The sequence below is a fragment of the Cygnus atratus genome, chromosome 20 (genome assembly GCF_013377495.2).
Source record: "Cygnus atratus isolate AKBS03 ecotype Queensland, Australia chromosome 20, CAtr_DNAZoo_HiC_assembly, whole genome shotgun sequence".
NCBI lineage: Eukaryota > Metazoa > Chordata > Aves > Anseriformes > Anatidae > Cygnus > Cygnus atratus.
In genome coordinates this window covers 1,655,449-1,675,222 of record NC_066381.1, presented here as the reverse complement: position 1 = coordinate 1,675,222, position 19,774 = coordinate 1,655,449, and the positions used below count along the sequence as shown (strand labels likewise).

Below are 19,774 nucleotides of genomic sequence, written 5' to 3'. Positions count from 1 at the left end.
GTGCCTGTGAGCTACAGCATTTCTTTTATTTATGGCTGAGGACACGAACATATTGAGATTAAATTATTCTAAGTCTGGAGAAGCTAGGCACATGTGTCCCATTCCTCTTATTAATGTTCACAGACATAATGGGGCACGGGAAGATTTCTCCTGTCCCTGCTATGTTATATCCAGCGTGGCTGCACAGGCTCCCATCAGTCTTTTTTCACAACCCACTTTACAGCTGGAGGCTGGCACCAGGACATGTCTGGACTGATCAGGCAGCCACAGCTGCTCAGATGATGTTATCCAGAGACACTGTCTCATGGCACTGAAGGTACAAGGGTGGAAATAATTTCTTTGTTGTACATGCTTTGAGACTTGAGTGTAAGGGCTATGGCCAATTTAGGCCTGAAAGAGAGGTCACATTAAAAAAAATAGTTTATTCATTTCATAGTTAGGGTATTTCCCTTCTTTCCTTAACTCTATTTTCATTGCATATGGGCTTTGTGAAGAAGGTTCCTTTCCTGTTACAACATTTGCACTGTACTTGTCACTGAAAAATTCTGTGTTGCTCCTCAAGTTTTTCACTGTATAAAAGGGAGGAAAGGTTGGCGTTCTTGACTGTTTGGTGTCCTACTTCAGGTGTAAATGGGTTGTGTTAGAAAGTAAAATTAACTAGAAGTCCGTACCACTTTGCAGTCTGTGTATGCAACTGAAATGTATAAGATAGTGCTATAAGAGTATGAAGATGTTGAACAGCTACTAAAAACTGCAGCTAATAGAGTTTAAAAATAACCCTTTTAAACAAGGTTGACAGGTTAATTTGCTGCAGTAGACGTATCTCTCTTCTCTGCTTCCTTATGTTTCCCCTGCTAGTGATCTTCATTCATCTTCCCATTATCAAAAAAGACAAGATTATAGACCTAGAGAGTTATATGTCCCTTTTTTTATTTTATTGAAAAGGTATTTTCTCAAAATGAAATTATTATTCCCATGTTATCTGTGTCCTTTGAATCTTCCTTGATTTGATATTCAGAGAGAGGTCATACTGGTGTATTTATAACTCACGGTAAATGCCATTTTCATACAGCCATTTCTTTTACCTATTACTTTTCTAGCTGGGATGTTTAAAAATAGTAATAATGCCCAGAAGTTCAGGAAAGGAAGTTACTTGACTTTTTGAGGCTGTGGATGATGATAATTTCAAAAATAATTGGGAAATGTATTTCACTATCTCGGTTCAGTCAAAAAATGAGGTAAGGTCTGCCGTAATTAAGGCGAGGTGGTTTATGTCCACGTGGGCCATCAGCCTCCCACACAGGAGCAAAGTCCTCCCCTCTGCATGCCACCAGGAAGCGTGAAATCTCTGTCTGAGGGGTCACACAAGATGATTTCTCCTATCCAGAGGTTGTGAAGGTTTCTTTTCTTCTGCACAAGCTGAAGCAGCTGCTTGTCTGTAGAGCAGGGAATAAAATACATTTACTCAGAAACTTCAAGTTTGCATGCAGTGCCACCAGACTGCCTGCAAAGTATGGAAGAATTGCTAACTACCCAGCCTGCTAGTAATTGCTTGCAGAGGGCAGCACCAGGCACTGGAGAAGCAGGCAAGACAGGAAACTTTAAAACACAACCTTTGTGACCCCAGGAAAAAATGTATGCAGCTGTAGATGCTGTTTGCCTGCCTATACCTCTGCACCAAGACACCGTTCAGACCTGGGTAACCTGTCTGCACACCCATGGAATTCCTCAGACACAGCCAGGGCTGACTACCATCTCTGAGCACAAAGCAGTTCTCAGGCTGACCAGCCTGTTACTGTTCTGGCCTGGATTCCAGAGAGAATTTATGCTCCATAATTGGCCCTCTCTCTTTTAGGCAAGGGCTTACGGCCTGGTCTAACATGACATGAAATTATTGCAGGCATTTGCGTTGCATTTAGTGGGCCCTGAGTGAAGGTGTTTGGCATTTGCTGGACTTGAAATTAGTTCATAAGGATTATCAGCAAGAGGGGTGCTCTCTTGAACAGCAGCTGGGTGTGAAATGATTCTGATCAATTTTCTTTGGTACTATTTTAAGGTAAATCGTCACATTTAAAAGCCCTTTAGCACAGCCATGATATTTCCGTTCCTCTTCAGACAGGGGATTTTTTCATTATTAGAACAGTACTGTTCATATGGCTGCAATTAAGGTTTCAGCCAGCTTTTGCTATTCTGAGTAATGCCTGTCAGAGGTTTATAACTTGGTTGTTAAGAAGAAGAATAAGAAGAGCTCACAGCCTAAAAAATCTGGCACACGGCCTTCAGTTGAGGCATTTGTATCTTGTGAACTTTCTTAATTATTAAAGTACTACAGTGTTGCTTCCTTAAAAGTCATGACCTTAACTGGGCCATCTTTTGCACTTCAATATTTTTGCAGGCCATTATCTCAAAACATTGATAAAGCATCTTTTTTTCTTCCTTTTTTTGTGCTCATAGCTACATAGACATGTTATTAGCACTTGAAAAACAGCTACTAGGCATGCACATTAACTTGGTCATAACTTTTTAATATGCATATTTATATCATTGTAACAGTCTGTACTCTGAGCTGGCACAGTATTAAATATTGATTTATTAAGCAGAACATGCTCCAGAATTACTGTTAAGATCTACTGGTTCAGTGTTACACATTTGTAAATCCTTTCAGCTGACCTGCACAATTAATCAGCAATCTGTGTTTAGGGAGTTCTGGCAGCACAGGTAATTGGGAATTTGGTTTTCGTCTGCATTCTATAAAACTATTGAAGTAGGGACCACTAAAATGAGTCTATGGCACAAAGAAGAGCCCATCTTTCATCCACTTATCATTTACAATACAGATACCTAAGCAAATACACCTTAAAAGGGAAAGTCTGCTCATTGTAATACCATATAAATAAATACAGTGACATACAGTGCTTCGAATTTGGAGTGCAAGCTATCAAAATGGGACGTAAGTTCTTCAGACACTAATACTCTGTCTGTAAGGTGACTTATTTTAGTACCCATCTTGCTCAGTTGCAGTCTGAGAGGCACTGAAAGATGCACAGCATCAAGTGTTTCCTGATTGCAGCTTTGCATTGAAATGTAATGGTTCTGGTGTCCGTTGACTTGTCGCTGCCTTAACTGTCGAGCGAGTGATTCTTGCAGGCAGAAGAGGGTCAGCTGGCAGCTCTGCCTCTTACGCTTGGAGCTTTCACCCTGTTTTTAACATGCCTACCCACCCAGTATCAGATCCAAACTAACACCTCTCTTCAGCCTTGCTTTTATTATTAGTTTAAGACAGACCTGTTCTTACAGCCAAGCATGTGTTTAAGGGCTGTCCTGAGATTTTTGTGTTTGTTCTTTAAGTCAAATCTGCACTGAAATGCTTTGCTCCAGAGGGATGGATGTGAGTGTTTGTGAAGGCACTGTTGAACCTTGGGGGAAATATCTGTTGGAAACCTGAGTTTTTTTGCCTGCCTTAGATCTCCCTTACAGGAGATTAGCTCTGCATCTATGCCTAGGGCCACAAAAAATAATATTCTTGTTAAACATCAGTTGTTATGAATGAATTGCTATACCCACAGCATTTTGAAAGTGCCTTTTATTGTTATCTTTTAGGACAGTCTCTTATAAATCCTGTTTTTACATTTCAGAAACAGATGCAGTCAGATCCACACAAGCTGGACTTTGGCCTGAAACCTGAATTTCTGAGCAGGCCACCAGGCCCCAGCCTTTTTGGAGCCATCCACCACCCCCATGACCTGGCTCGGCCCTCGACTCTCTTCTCCACAGCCAGTGAGTACTGAGAAGCGAAATCTTTCTTTTGGCATGCTCATTAACATGCTAATCCTTGCCATGCTGAAAGGAAATTTCCCATATGCTTTGGCTTATGAACTCTCTGCAAGACATGCCAGGGGCTATTAGTCTATTTGATAAGTATTTTAAAATTAGTCCATATGCTTTAAAAAAAAAAAAAAAAAAACCACAAACATGCTGAAATGTTATACAGGTTGTAAATGGAGGAACATTGCACACAGTGATATCTGATGTATCATGGAGATGACAGGTTGGAAATATGCTGTATTTTACATGTACTCTTTCTCCATACTGATACATTTTCCCCTCCAATCCCCTTTAACTGGTAACTTCTGTTTAGAAGAGCAGCTGCAATTTGCGTGGGATCATGACCTAAGTAATCTCTGCTCACGTGAGCTGTTGTTTAAGAAATTATAGTCAAGTGTAGAGGACAGGGAGTGCCCTTCTGAGCTTTTGCTAGGAGTTGACCCCATTGCTTTGTTTTGGCAGGTGGGGCTCACCCAGCTGGCACCCCTTTTGGCCCTCCACCTCACCACAGCAACTTTCTCAACCCAGCTGCTCACTTAGGTAAGTGCAGTAACTGCCATAAGTCGTTCCCAATTCTCTCTGTGAATACCAGACTGTGACTACAACTCAGAAGTAACATGCAGGCATTTTCTGTCCTGCTACCTTTGGCGATCTGCTGTGGCCTGTTACAGTGTGAATACCACTGAATTGACAGCTAGTTCAGTTGTCCAATCATTCCCCAAAAGGCTATTGTAGAAGTGCATGGAGTACAGTCTGAACAGCCATCATCTTTTACCAGCCAGACTCAAAATAAGGCCAAAAGATCCTCCTGAGCCTCATTGGTCCACAGAGATAATACAGTTAAGCATGCCAGGAGCACCAAAAGAAATAAGCATAATGCATGTTCTTCAGCTCCTCAACCTAAGTGTTGTCTGTATAGATCCATTTACAACTGGATCAACATGATGAACCCTTTGACACAAGCTTGGAGTCATGGCTCTGAATACATAGCAAGCTGCGTCAGCTTTTGTGCTCTGCTTTTGCACGTCTGCCACTGCAAAGTAATGCTACATTGTTCTTACTTCACATCTTTTGTTTTAGTCCATTAAAGGTTGCCCATGTGGAGACTCTCTGAGTGTCCTGCCTACTTAACCTTTACAAATGGCACGTTTTATCCATTAATCTTCTGTAACCCAAGTAGCAGTTCTAAATACATGTAACAGTATCACTGATAGCATGTTTTGAAATACTTCAGAAAACAAAGTGCCTGGATGTTAGAGGAGTAACGGGGCTGGTTAGGTTCAGTGTAATCATATTTATAAGCAGTCAAAAAATACTTGAAAATTAGGGCTCAGGCTCAGAGAGGTGTTTCTGTTCCTAACTCCTACTGAGATACCTGCTTTTCCATTTAAGTGACTGGGAAGGAGATCCTTAAAATCTTATGATCTGGGCTCAAATGTGTATGTCAGTGAAAAATAGCAAATACACATTTAAGAAAAAGTACCACTTAAGAAAAGTCACCAAATGTTGCTAGTTCCCTTCTAACTTATGGATGTAATAAGGCAATCTGCTGCCTATGGGAACATCAGAAGTCAAGACTCTAATTTGATATTCCATTTTGCAAAGGGAAAGATTTGGGAGGGTCACTAAACAGATACAGCAGACTCATGATGTAGGTTTATCGTTCTGTACTTAGCTGTCTATAGAAAATGCTAGGCATGGCCTTCTTCTTCTCAGTGTTGGTATTTATCAGATGTAGTTTCATCAAAGTCATTAGACTTTGAGAAGAGAATTTGCTTCATACAACATACCTATACCCTGTTTACAGTAAGTATGAAAAAACAAACAGATTCCAATATTTCTCATAGTCCATTCTAGTTTTTCATATAGTATTAGGAATAAATATCAAGAGCATTGCAAAATGTTCAGGTCAGCATGACATATCAGTATAACAGGACATTTTATTTTTATCCTGGCTGTGGTTTAGGAGACATGACTGAGGCATGGCCTGAAGGTGTTTTGCAAGCACAATTGCCAGACTTAATAATAGTCTTGCTAGCCAGGGACATTTCCTGAGAAAGATCCTGAAACTGAACTGGAAGGGAATAAAAGGAAATAAAAAAAGGTGCTTGCAGATTTTAAGTGAAGTATCTACTTTTGCTGAATTACAGGCCTCAATACTGCATATATTGTAACATCTTGGTTTTCTTCAAAGTGGAAGTTTTTCTACTAAGTTGATGCCATGCATACGGTCATTGGGGAAAAAAAAAAGTTTTTGTATTTCCCACCCCCTCACAATCACCGGTGTGTTGTGGGAGGATGTTGTTCATCTGGATAAGACACTAATGTTTTATCACAATTACCAACATGCCAGTGAGTGTCAGCTGTTTTCATTGGTTTGCAGAGCCTTTCAATCGACCAGCTTCCTTCAGTGGTCTCACTGCAGTGGGTAGTAATGCCTTCGGGGGACTCGGGAACCCGACAGTTAGTGAGTACCTCTTTGTTTACGAATTCTTGTTTGCTGTGTAATTCAGGATATTGAGTGATGGTGACTATTCATTGTCATTTTATCGGTTGCTTAGATCACACATCAGTAAGGGATGGGAATATGAAAAGCACCCTTTTTCTTTTAAATAACAGCATTGTTTTAGTCATCAGTAAATGATTTTCTATTAGTTGCCTCATAGTTTGGGTTCAACATAATGCCAAATGTCACCATTACATTGATTAGTCAAAAAATAAATGAATACAGAACTTATGAGTCTAAGGAGTTTGTGAGATTCCTCATGGTTTTGTTGCATGGTCAAAAACAGTTAATGTGCACTGGTTATTTGTAATCCCTAGCTGTGGATGAGAACATTTTTTTTTTCCTTTCTCACCGGTCATCCAGGACATGTGCCTGGAAAAGATCACTAACCTGCATTTATTTGTCCAGGGTCATCAACATTTCTCTAGATTTGGCCAGTCTCAAAAGATCATCCTTTCAAAAGTCACTACCTTTCTCCATACTTCAAATCTGGCATGATTTCGGTCACATATTATTTTACTTTGGTTCAGGATTAAATGCAACAAGTTCCATTGTTTATAGTCAGTATAATGGTCATTTTCTGGTGTCTCCAAAATATTTGGACTAAGGATCATTGTCACTTTTATCTATTTCATCCCTTGTCAATTTTATCCACAGCATTTCCCTTTCCAATTAAAACAGCTGTCAGATGCCTGCCCATTTTTAGGAATGAGACCCTCTAATGAATCTCTGTTAATTTCCTTTCCTTTTCCAGCTCCCAATAATATGTATTCATTTTAACTCTGAGTGCTGTAAAAGTTTTTTTGGTAAGTACCTTCACTAGAGCATACCTTTTTCTTAAACCTTTTTGTTTTCCACTTCACCATTTCAGCACCCAACTCAATGTTCGGCCACAAGGATGGCCCCAGTATGCAGAGCTTTAGCAACCCTCACGAGCCCTGGAACCGACTGCACCGAACTCCTCCTTCGTTCCCGACCCCTCCGCCCTGGCTGAAGCCAGGAGAGCTGGAGCGCAGTTCATCTGCTGCAGCTCATGACAGAGATAGAGATGTAGATAAACGAGACTCATCTGTTAGTAAAGATGACAAAGAAAGGTACGAAAGAACACTTCCAAGAATTGTCTAGTTCAAAGCTTGGGGCTCCGTTCTGCTTTTAACCCTTCCCAGCCTGGCACATTGTTAAACCAGAGCTTCAGTAGAGGGACACCTGGAGAGCGGACACCATCGGCGCCTATGACGTGAGGCTGGCAGTACTCGCACAGCAGGTGCTTCCTGCTGCATCTGTTTCTCTTCTCACTTGCACCACAGTTCCTCAGAAGGAGCTTGGCTGGAGCAGAGTTCAGGCAGTGTCAAGTGGGAATAGAATCAGACCACACAGCCTTGTGGGTGACTTTCTCTTAGGTCTTCTGAAGACTTGATGTGTAGATAGGTGCCTGACAGGATGAAAAAAGGATTATAAAGTCTGTCAGACACATATCTGCACTAGTGAATACTTAAATAACTTTGTAAATCTGACCCTATCTGCAAAACAAATAACCCCGCCTCCCTCCCCAAAAATGGCCTGAGGAGAGAAACTACTGATAAAAGTTTTAAAACTAAAACTCTGTAAAATATAATGGTATGTCATTTCCAATACGACAGTAACTTTCAGTGCATGCAGTTCATTAAATCAACCTTAATTCCCCTGAAGAAAACACACATACATGCACTGCTGTTGCATACCTTCAAGCACGTTTTTTGTTCAGTGTTTTACATGGACTTGCACTCTAACATGTCCAGGCTGGGAAGGGTTAATGAAAAGTAAAACCCGGTCTTTTTTTTTTTTTTGTCAGGACTGTTCCCATTATACAGTTAACTCAGTAACAATTCCTCTTAACATTTAAGTACCAAATTATAAGAATTTGCCATTCAGCAAGTGTCATGCCTTCCTTGAAAAATGTAGAGAGGCTGATTTCAGCTTTTTCAGTTGTGGCTTAATGGCTTTCCTGTTAAGTTTGCACATTACTTTACTACATAATGGCTATGTTTCTAATTTTTTAACATAAAAGAATATTTAGGAGATGTACTTTTCTGACTTCTCTGTCACTAACCCAAATATACGCATTAGTAGCCTTTTCTAAAAGAAGTTATGCTAACACATTAGATATTCTAAAAATACATTTAAGAGCTTTTCTGTGTTATTGTAAAATGTGAAGAGCAAGTCAAACTACAGATCTTTTCACCTACATTTTCCATTTGGAATATTTTCTGTTTGGTAGCATAGCTTCATTATTTTCATGTGTGGTGTTAATGCTTCAAAATAAATTGCTGTTAGAAATTGGGGATTCTGTCCTGCGAAATGCTTAAGCATGTGAGTAACTTTACTGGCTTGAATGGCAAAACATTTTAGTTACTGATGACATGGGTAGTCTTTAGAACTATGTGATTATTTCAGTTACTGTTCTGTTGTTTTGTTATGAAGTGTTCCTGCTGAAGAAAATCCCTTTCAGAAATACATTCCTTGTAAGCTGCTTTGGCATTGCCTGAACTCCATATCATAGCTCAGAACATATTTATTTTCAATAACTTGAGAGCCTAAAAGTAAGCATCATTCATACTTCATATTTCTGCACAATTATGGCTACCAGTTTAGTACAATAACGGTTTTGCTGATCTAGTATTGCTATGCATCCATCCACGTGGTTTTGAAAAGTTCTACTTTGCAGCATGCTCACACTGTTGCCTGTATGAGAAGATGCTGAGAATTCCTTCCTGGAGACCTTCTCCCTATGTAGATAATGTCTGGAGTAGTTTGTGAGCCTCTCATAGCTATCCTTTTATCTTCAGTGGCACCCAGCGGGGTGAGGATATAGACTTGCCTTCTAGTTGAGGTCCCAATCTCTGTTATCTATTTTTGGCTAATTTGAAAAAACAGAAAGAACTGGGAATCATGCCCAGAGTTCTGGTATGATTTCATCTCAAAATTGTCCTATCATCAAGGGTCTGAGCTTTATCTGCCCCCAAACATTCCATCTAGACAAATGCGACCATCTAGATTTCTTCTGTAATAAGTGACAATTAAAGGTACCTCAAAGGCACCTCTTAGCTTTACTTATCCCCATTTAAAAATGGTGTTAGGGTGGATTACAGTGAATCACTGATTGCTCTTATTGGATAAGCTGTACAGCCATTGCATTGCAGCCCCTTCCCAGCTAGAGTGGTAGATGAGATATGGTAGATCCCTCAAGAGAGTTTAGATAATATGAAACTACAGTCTGTGAACATTTCCCAGGTGTAGAGCTGGCTGGGGAGTTACACTGCTATGTCCTGTTACAGTCCCTGCTTTCTTCTGGAACACCACTTGCAAATACATTTGTTTGTTTTAAGGACATTACTCCAGTCCAACATTAGAAAAAAATCAGTGGAAACAGCTATTGTGCAAAACAGGATTTGTTCTTTCTCAGTAGTATTTAATTTAGAAGATGTCACTGAGCAATTCCACACTAATAAAGACATTGATGTGTATGTAATCCTGGAGCATTACGGAGAATACAAGAATCTATTGATCTCTTTATCAACATAAATGAAGCAAAGTAATTGGCATAATGTCTTGTGCATTATCTTTCAGTGTAGCATACAGCCTCAAAACATACCTTATTTAGTAATAAACTCATTTGAAAACATCTCAAGTTTCTTATTTCAGAGAGACTGAGGGTTAGAGCTGTTCCTGTATTATTAGCCTAAGGAGCCCTTGATAGATCTGAGGATAAAAAACCATTCCCTCCCTGACCACTGGACTGCTGTTCACTTAAGTGAACTGTATAATCAATAGCCTCTTGAGATAATGCCATCACTGTAACTGAATAGGATGAAATTGGCAATGGAAGATGTTATTTTGGTTGCACATATATTTTTCTTTAGTTACAGAAAATACCCATTATTTTCTTTAAATTTTATGCACAATTTAAAATACATAAATTACGCAGAAAATTGATTAAATATCAGTGAAAGGACTCAATGAGTTCCCCTAGTGAAATAAAACAATTAAGGGTGCCCTCTGAACTGGTCTCATGAGCAAAATAAATAACAAACTAGGTATTGCAGAGTCCACAAGCCAGTGCTCCAGTGCTTTCACAGCAGAGGAAAAGGATCTTTATGTTGAAGCATTGCACTCACTGGAGTGCATTGTCTTGGTCTCGGTCTGTCCAAATCTAGAAACTGTTAAAAGAAATGCCTTAGCTTTTGGTGGAGAGCTAGAGGAGGGAAATTAGAGCCAGGACACAATTTTCAGACTGTTTAGGGCAGAGTCAATCAAAACAGAACCTGATATCCAGGAGTTAATTGGTAGTCAGTGCAGATGAGACAGTTTGGGTATTAATTGCTCCAATTTACAAATGTTTTATAACAGTTGCATTTTGGATTCTCTGATTGTCTGAGACATGGCCCATAAAATGACAGTTTCAACAATTCCGTCTAGATACAGCAGAAGATGCTTCTGGTGAGGTTATAATAATGAGAATTTTCTTTTTCAAAATACTTTTTCAGCAGTTGCTGCAGTTTCACCACCCAAAAGTACCTACAGCTTAGAGGTAGAAAACTTACACAGTTCAGCTCATTAGCAAAAGAGAAAGTAGCAGAAACTGTGTAGGTGAAGGAGCAAGTTGTCCACTTCATAGTCACCCTCCGAGTTGCCCTTCAGCCATCCAGTATTGCTCATCTTGTCCAGAGTGAGTTTCAACCTACTGTCCTCATCAAAGCATGTTTGGATGACACATTGCTAAGCAGAAACTGCAGCACCCAGAGAAGTATGTAAACTGGAGCTGTGTAGGGACAGTAGAGAACCCTGCCGCTTACCCCTCATTTTGCCTTTAATGGCATGTTGTCCATCACCCTGCATGGAACAGAATTCCCACATCTAGAAAACAGCACGTGTCCAACACTGAGGCTGTCTTTGTAGAGAAAACTGCAATGCTGAGCTCAGTTGCAATTAATGTGAGGTGAAAAGCGTTGGAACTGAGGAATTATATTCACCTTACAAATTCGATTCATTTTAAATAGGACTGCTATTCCACTTTGTGTTAGTCAACACTACTTCCAGAAAATAGTTGGTACAGAATGCATTCATATATATATATTTTTCAGTCCACTGCCAGACGGTTATTCTCTAATCCTTTGTGCAACATAAATTTGAAAGATGGAAAGAATTTGCAATATTTTGAGACTTCTTGGCATTGGCAGCAAGATACATTGTCACAGTCTCTGCTCTGCTCACTCTATCCCAGAAATGGGAAAGGGTTGGGAATCTGAAGAGCAACAGACTCCACAAAGGTGTTACTTTGTGAGCTAGCATGAATGATGGGCATATAGGGTAGATTCATCCCTGCCTGAGGAAGTCAACACACAATCTATGCATGACGGCTAGCAACCTCTATTAAAACACCCACACTGAGGCTTACTTCACACTTAAAGAAGTGCCTGTCTGTTCAGAGGTGGTCTCCACCAGTGCTGGTGCACTGAGAGGCTTTTGTTTTCAGTTTTAAGAAGGAAATTGAATTGTGAGAAGTAAATTGAAAATCTAGAAGGATGAAGACAATGTAGATAAGAAACTATTAAAGTAAATAAGTGTGGAAGTTTTTCAAAAAGTCCGTTGAACAAAATGTCGTCTACTTTCCCAAATGTATTCTTAATAGAAGTAGCAGGTAAAATCCTACTTCCCATGTAATTTGGATTTAATTGCCTCACCTTTTTTGTGTGAAATTGGTATGTTTCTATTTTTTCTCTCTCTTCTTTGCAAACGGCTAAGGCCATCATCCTAGGAGTATGTACATTAGAGCTAGATTCCCTGGGATCCTTTTGTGGACTTCAGTGTTTGAAATTTCAGTCAGATCATTCACAAAGCAGCTTCTTTGGGGATCTTCTTCTCCTGCATTAAGATAATAGAACAGACCTAGTTTAGAGATGGGTTGCTCTTCTGCTGTTTTGGGTGTGCAATAGGAACAGTGCATTAAATGGTGCATGTTACTAGCTTTCTGCAAAGCAATAAGTATACAGGCAGACACCCTCGAGGATTTGTTTTGAGAGTTTCTCATGCTTTAATTTTTATGCTTCTCTTTCTTTCTAGGGAGAGCATTGAGAAAAGACACTCCAGCCATCCTTCGCCAGCACCTATCCATCCAGTGAACTCCCTCGGACATAATCGCAGCTCAAATGAGCAGATCAGGAGCCATCTGAATCCCGAGGTTCGAGAAAAAGAGAAACCCAAAGAGCGAGAGAGGGATCACTCCGAATCTCGGAAGGAAATTAATGTCGAAGAGCACAAGGTGAAGGACAACTATATTTCAGAGAAAGAAGGCCTGAGCCATGAAAGCCGAGTGGTGGAAGAATCAAAGCAAATGTCCAGGGTTCCTTCACCCTATGCTAGGCCCCCTGTTGTGGAGAGCACCAGGCCTAATAGTACTTCAAACCGTGAGACTGAGAGGAAGAATGAGCCGGCATATGATAATCCGAAGAAAAGCAATGAAGTCAAGGTGAAGGAGGAGCGAAAGGAAGACCATGATGTTCAACCTGAGGGACCTCAGACTCACAGGTCATCTGATCAGCCCCCGCCTATATCTACATCTAATGTCCATCCAAGTCCTTTAGTGTCTATGCCCATGACTGTAGGTGTAACTGGTATACATCACATGAACAGCATCAGTGGCCTGGATAGGACTCGCATGATGACCCCTTTTATGGGAATTAGCCCGATTCCTGGTGGAGAACGTTTCCCCTATCCTTCTTTCCACTGGGATCCAATGAGAGATCCCTTAAGAGATCCTTACAGAGATCTAGATATTCATCGGAGAGACCCCCTGGGCAGAGACTTTTTGCTAAGAAATGACCCCCTTCATCGTCTTTCTACACCAAGATTATATGAAGCCGACAGGTCATTCAGGGATCGGGAACCTCACGACTACAATCACCACCACCATCACCACCACCCTCTTTCTGTTGACCCGCGACGTGAGCATGAGAGGGGCAACCACTTGGATGACAGGGAGCGGTTGCACATGCTCAGAGAGGACTATGAACATGCACGCCTGCACTCAGTTCACCCTGCCACCTTGGATGGGCACCTGCCTCACCCAAGCCTAATCACACCAGGACTTCCTAGCATGCACTACCCCAGAGTCAGTCCCCCGACGGGACACCAAAATGGCATCCTCAATAAAACTCCCCCAACAGCAGCTCTCAGTGCCCCTCCACCTCTTATTTCTACTCTGGGACCTCGGCCTGGGTCTCCCAGAAGGACTACTCCTCTGTCGACAGAGATGAGAGAGAGGCCTCCTTCTCACACCCTCAAGGACATTGAAGCTCGATAAGCAGAGTGAGACTAAATGAAAACCAGAGAAAGAGGGACAGAATGTTGTAAATGAACATAATATAAAAACCTTCTTACTAGTCATTGATACAGACTGGGGATGTAACCCACTGTACAATATGTATAGACCTGAGTGCAAAGATTTTGAAATGTTTTTTTTGTATATTATATGTTGAAATTTTCCAGATCTTTTAGCCAAGTCCATATGTTCCTTGTGTCTTCTACTCTATTTTATTTCTAGTTTAAAATTTTCAAATTTGAACTGAAGAACAAGACATTACTCTGAATGATTTGACTAGAAACAAGCCACCACCAATGACAACCGTACAACGCTCTTTCAGAAAACAAGTGAAAACAATTGTAGATATTTATGTAAAAAGAGTGCTTCATGGGTTAATGGTTCATATATGCAAAAAGGGTAAGATGAAAGCTTTACTTTGTACAAATGTAAATAGATAAAATTAAGTAACATAATACATTAATACTTCTTAAACTGTGCTATTTGCAAACTTAATATTGATCAACACAGTCTGCTTATGCTGTGTTACATATATTGTTATAGACAGCTAAACCCCTTCAACTATGCAATGAATTTTAAGGCTTTTCACAAAAGCCTTTATAACTCAAAGGAGCCTTTTCAACACACAACATACTTAAAGTCATATTTTCCCTGAACAAGCTCATCTATACTAGAAACCTATTTCTCTTGCTTGTTTTGATGAAGAAACAGCCCATTAGAAGTGTAGTTTTCTGTCTGAACCCCTGCATCAAGATGCTGATGTTACTGTAGCTCATGTATTCCTTAGAATGCGTCAGGTTAGCAATCTATAATCACTGATACTGTAGTCATGACTGATGGGTTTTTAGTCACATTAATATGGGTTAAACAGAATAATAATCAAATGCTGGATATTTTCCAGAACCTTCGTCACTTAACATGTCAAATTTATTTTTGGAAGAACATCTGGTTATAACCATTCATGTCTGTTTTTATTGCCAGTGTGTCATTTTAATCTGTACACACACTTTTTTTTTTTTGTTAAGCGATTTTTTAGCTATGTTGAAACAAATCCTACAAGAAAGCCAATACTTTTCTAAATGATGGATATGTTTTCACTGTGGATCAGTAGTTTAATTAATGAACTCCGATGCAGATTTCATAATGCAACTTATTGTATTTCAGTTGGTAATAAAGTCTGTGAATAGTTAACAGGTCAACCTTGTTGTTCCCTAATCATGGAGGATATAACCTGAAGAACACGGTCCTTTTTAACAATATGCATCAATCTTCTGAAATCTGTCTTTTCATAACACACTTTTTTATAATGCGTTAAGTTTCTTGTCTAAATATTTGGAGAGAATATGACTTTATCAGAGAGAATTCAATATCTTGTCTACTGGACTGTAAAATATATGTATGAAATAAAATTAGTTCCATTGGTCTTCTAGTGTATTAAAGTGCTATCTGAAGTTGTTATCCTGTTTTGGCAAAAAAAAAAAAAAAGAAAAAAAGAAAAAAAAGAAAGAAAAAAGTTAACTACAGTTGTTTCTAATGATCAGAGATCTATTTTAGTAGTCAACTGAAGGTTTAGTTGTGAGCTTCAGATTTTGTGAACTCCAGATGTTGTGCAGTGTTCTTTTTTTTTTTTGATTTTTTTTAAGAACAAAAGGAAAAATACAAAAAAAAAAAAACCCAACCCTGAAGAATATGTACACTGGAACCGTAGTGGTAGCTTTCAGTATTGTAAAGAGATTGTTATATACAAACCTTTTTGCTGTTTATCCTGTATGTAATAAAGTCCTTTCTAGATCCTATGTGAAAAGAAAAGTGAAGCGGCTCTCAATCTTCAGCATGTTTCCTCATCAGCGAAGACTTGTGTAATGTAAATTGTGCCATGTTATTAAAAAAATGTGAACTAAACTGCTAGGTGCTTCTTTGTGTGGAGTACCCCATCGTTGCTATGGGGAAGAAATGATACCTTTTCCCAAGAGTGGGCTTTTGTTCAGAAGAAATAGCTGTTAAAAATGGAAAGGAAATGACAAGCTTTTATAAGCTATCTTATAAAAATGATTATAATAATCAGGAAAAAAGGAACAAAAAAGAGACCAAATCCTTAGCTTGCCCAGATTCTTTAAAATATAATAACACCCTACTGACATTAGCTTTTAATTACTGACCAATTAGTCTTTCAGGTTAGTCCCATACTTATGTATGTGGCTGTATGCAAGCTCTTTTGTGAATTTGTGTACTTCCATGCAAGCTAAATGCATTTTACCAGTTACCAGCTAAGAAGATGGCTCTTGGTTACCGTGACCAATTGGAAAAAATATGTACAATTTTTTGCAAAAATTTTAGTTCTACATAGTACAGCTTTCATGGTGTCCTTTTTTTGGGAAAAAAAAAAAAAAGCTCATGATGTTGTGATGCATGATGTCCTGGAGGTCGTTGGGTTTTTTTTGTTCTGTTTGGTTTTGGTTACAAACTTAGTGCAAACTCTTCAAAATTTTTATCCAAGTTACTTTTGCCAGAGGTAACTTGTGACACTAAAACTTGCTTTCTAGAGTAAGAATTAAGAAGACTTTCTTCTCCCTCAATAATTACCACTTGTTTTGGTAAGCAATTAAATGTATGCAGCCATATATTCAAGTTTGGTTTTGTTTCTCTCTCTGCCGTTGTAGCATTTGTCTGTATTCTATGTTACCATGTAAATCTGATGAAAGTGAAATTTCTCTGAGTTTCAACCATGTAACCGAGAGAAAAGAATAGCCCTATGTGTGAACTGTACGTATTCTTGGTAGTAATGTACAGTAGTAACATAATATAGGAAAAGAGCATTTTCTGTTTTTTTTGTTTGTTTGTTTTGTTTTGTTTTTTGTTTTTTCTGCAAGCAACCAGTATCTTGGTCTTCTAAATGTACATCTTTAAAAATGCTTCCAGCTTCCTGAAGGAAACCAGTCATAGATGGCTGTAGAAGGATGAAAGCTATTGGAGAAAGCTTGCACAGATACAGTGTGAGGGAGTCTATGAGAAGGGCCTAATGAGAGCATCATCTTCCAGGTTTATCTCAGCATTGTAATAGGAGTCCTAGCAGCTTTGTCAGTGGCTTTCAGGGAAGAAACGTGGTATCTGATTGTACAGACTATGATCGTTGTTCTCCCAGGTGCTGAGCATACTCCTGCTGATATTACTGAATTCCCAGTCAAGATAATGAAACCTCAGCCCCAGAGTCCCAGAAAGCACTGAGACATTTCACTCCCTCTGAATTCAATGCAATTTAAGTGGCTATATGCCTTTAAAGAACAGGACATCAGGTCTTCTTATAAGAGTGCTGATGCTCACAAGAATATGCCTGGAAGGTATGAATAAGAGATGAAACAAGATTTTAATGCTCTCAAACTTTTTTCAGATGTGTTCATAGCTTTTCAAAAGCTTGATATGGTGGCTTTAGCTTGCAGGTGTAGACAATTTCATCTTTTTAGCAGGGTTTTTCATTCAAGACATTTGTCTTAATACTTGTATTTTTAAACCACTAGCATTTAAGCAATTAAATACGTGTAAAGACAATCCACATACCACCCATAAGAATGAAGTGACTCTGAATGGTATTATTTTGTAGAGCATGAGGCATTTGGGGGCACAAAAAAACCTGAGTTACTATGCTTGCAACATCCGGGTCCTTTGCTTTATGCTATAAAGATCCTACCTTGCCCCACTCCAACTAGTGTTTCTATTTAACAGCATCCATCACCAGCTGGGATGCCAACTGAATCAGTGTATACAAAGGGATTCTTTGAAAGCAGTTGTATTATCTATTCCCTGATAAAATTTTCATTTTATGCTGCACTTTGTCCCTTCATTTTAACCTTCTATATTGTCTTTGTTGTCTTTCCTTATTAAATGCCTAGTTCTAACCTTGTTTTTTATTTACACCTTACCTTGCCTTTTTGCCACTTTTTTTTTTTTGTCATGTATTATGACAGCTAAATCTATTGTAGGCAGTGATAAATGCTGCAGATGAATTTTTATGAGAGCCATGGACACAACGTATATTTCTGTTCTTTTTTACCTTTGCCTGTGCATTCATGAAAACAGAATTTATAGTCCTCACTAGACTGGAAGATGGCAAATGGTGGTTGGGGAGGAAAAGTATTTTCATTTGCTATGACTGTACCTTGTTAAGTTTATATTTAATGTGATTCTTGATAATTTGAACTCTAACTCCTCCTTCACACATGCAGGTGACCTTTGCTGAAAGCCACTTTGGTTACTGGAACAAGGTAACAGACGGTTGGTTAGATTCCATTTACAGAGGAGCTGCTTGTCTGACTGCTTTTGTTTCTGGTAAGAAAGAAGAAAGAGTTGTGGTTCAAACAAAAACCAGAGACTCAAATAATGCAGGGTTTTGTTAGTCCCATGGAGACTTGGTTAAGTCTTACCTGGATAAACTGACTTGCTTGTTTAGACTCCCACTGCCATCTCTGGAGTTATACTCATCCATTTTTTCAGAAGGCGATTTGGAGCAGAATTCCAGCTTAAAAGGTCTGAAAAGCCTTTTGAAGGTGCCTCTTCCTTAACTCCAGATAGAGACTAGTCTCTAACTTAGCTGGTTCAGAGAAGTACATGAAAATGTGTGGTGGGACTACCTCCTCCCTTGCTGATTTTATAGTCCAAGCAGATTTTTCATTCTGTACCAATCCTGGCCATTCTTTATGTGAAGATCTTAGGGAGAGTCTGATTTTTGTGACGTGATTGCACTGTGCTTGGTGCTCTGACTGGGGCCAGTGAGCATTTCTCAGGGCTGCTATAACAGGGTGACAACTGAGGGCTTCAGTGAATTAGTTTATTGGGTAACCACTATAAAAGACTCCAGGCTTTTGCTAGCCAAGAAGCAACAAAGCTGCAGGAAAGGGCAGGCTCTGTTCACCCTGCAACCTGTCTCTATCTGGAGGGGCTTTGACTGCTTGTGGCTGGGAGCAAGGTGGAAGTTCCCAGCTGGCAACTCCTCCCATGGCTCATCATGATGGAGTCAGCAGAGGGTTTCCAGTGTGGTCCCTTCTGCCGGTTGTGTACTTGGCTAGGTATTTCTTTTCCTGCAGGTGTCTTGCAACTACAGTAATTGTAGCACAAAGACATTGCCTCGTCACAAGGAGTATCCCCCTCCTCGCTTGTGTACTCTCCATGAATCTCTGTACAGCAAACTGTGGAAAATGGCATCATGCCTGGCACCTTACGATGCTACACGTCCCCTTAGACAGTTTCTGCAGAGGCCTTTCCTGTAGGACGTGACCACTGCATTTGATGTTTCCGCTGCTGGTCTGGCAATACTTTACTATACCATTATGCCTGTTTTATAAATGAGGAAAGTGCACCTGGGAACACAAAGCTCAGAGTCACTGGTGTGGTAACAGCCACCTACTGCCTGAGTCATCCCATTAGTCACCCAGGGATACTAGGTTACTGCCTCAGTCACCAAGAGAACCAGAAAAAACCTAAATCAGGTAGACTGCAGAGTCAATGGCAGTAAGAGATGAGGAATTTATGGATCACTGTTGTGCCTTTAGAAAGTACCTTTCATCCTAACCCAAGTTAACAACCTCCTTGTGTTTTAGATTTGCTAACACTATCTCCATGAAATAATGTTTTTACTTGCTAATAGGATAATTCAAGTACCTGTGTATGGCCTGTGGTCATTCTGGTTATTAAGGGCAGATACACCATATTTTAACACTGAGCGTGGAGTGTTTGATCACCTCTATTGCTCAGTGTTGAAGCTCAGAGGGTAGCATTTTTCTTAGATTTATGAGGTGTTGCTCTACTGAAAAAGTGGTATTTAGCCCTAAGTACCTAGCCATCCACTCCCAATACAATCATCTTTGTTTAAAGTTGAGACAATAATTAAGGGAGAACTTAATCAATTGATTATATAGCTGTCAAATATACATTATTACTGCACAGTGATGACATGCATCTCCTACTTTGCATATTCAAAGACATTAACTAGTTTCTGTTGATTTAGTGGCAGATTTCTGTTGACAAAGCAGTTACTGCCTTAGCACGAAATCATGGGAACTAACATTTTTTGAAGATAATTAAAAATGGAAGTA

General features: G+C 39.5%; 1 protein-coding gene across 4 annotated transcripts in view; it reads left to right on the top strand.

The window, feature by feature from the left end:
• Positions 1-15,111, top strand: part of AUTS2 (activator of transcription and developmental regulator AUTS2) — a 762,050-nt gene extending 746,939 nt beyond the window's left edge. For all 4 annotated transcript variants that reach the window (XM_035559290.2, XM_035559288.2, XM_035559289.2 and 1 more), the window contains 5 exons: positions 3,636-3,777; positions 4,288-4,365; positions 6,209-6,292; positions 7,203-7,425; positions 12,431-15,111. In XM_035559290.2, the coding sequence (XP_035415183.1) occupies positions 3,636-3,777; positions 4,288-4,365; positions 6,209-6,292; positions 7,203-7,425; positions 12,431-13,670 (1,767 nt within the window). In that variant the 3' untranslated portion in view covers positions 13,671-15,111. The remainder of the gene's footprint in view (positions 1-3,635; positions 3,778-4,287; positions 4,366-6,208; positions 6,293-7,202; positions 7,426-12,430) is intronic.
• The last annotated feature ends 4,663 nt before the right edge of the window (positions 15,112-19,774 follow it).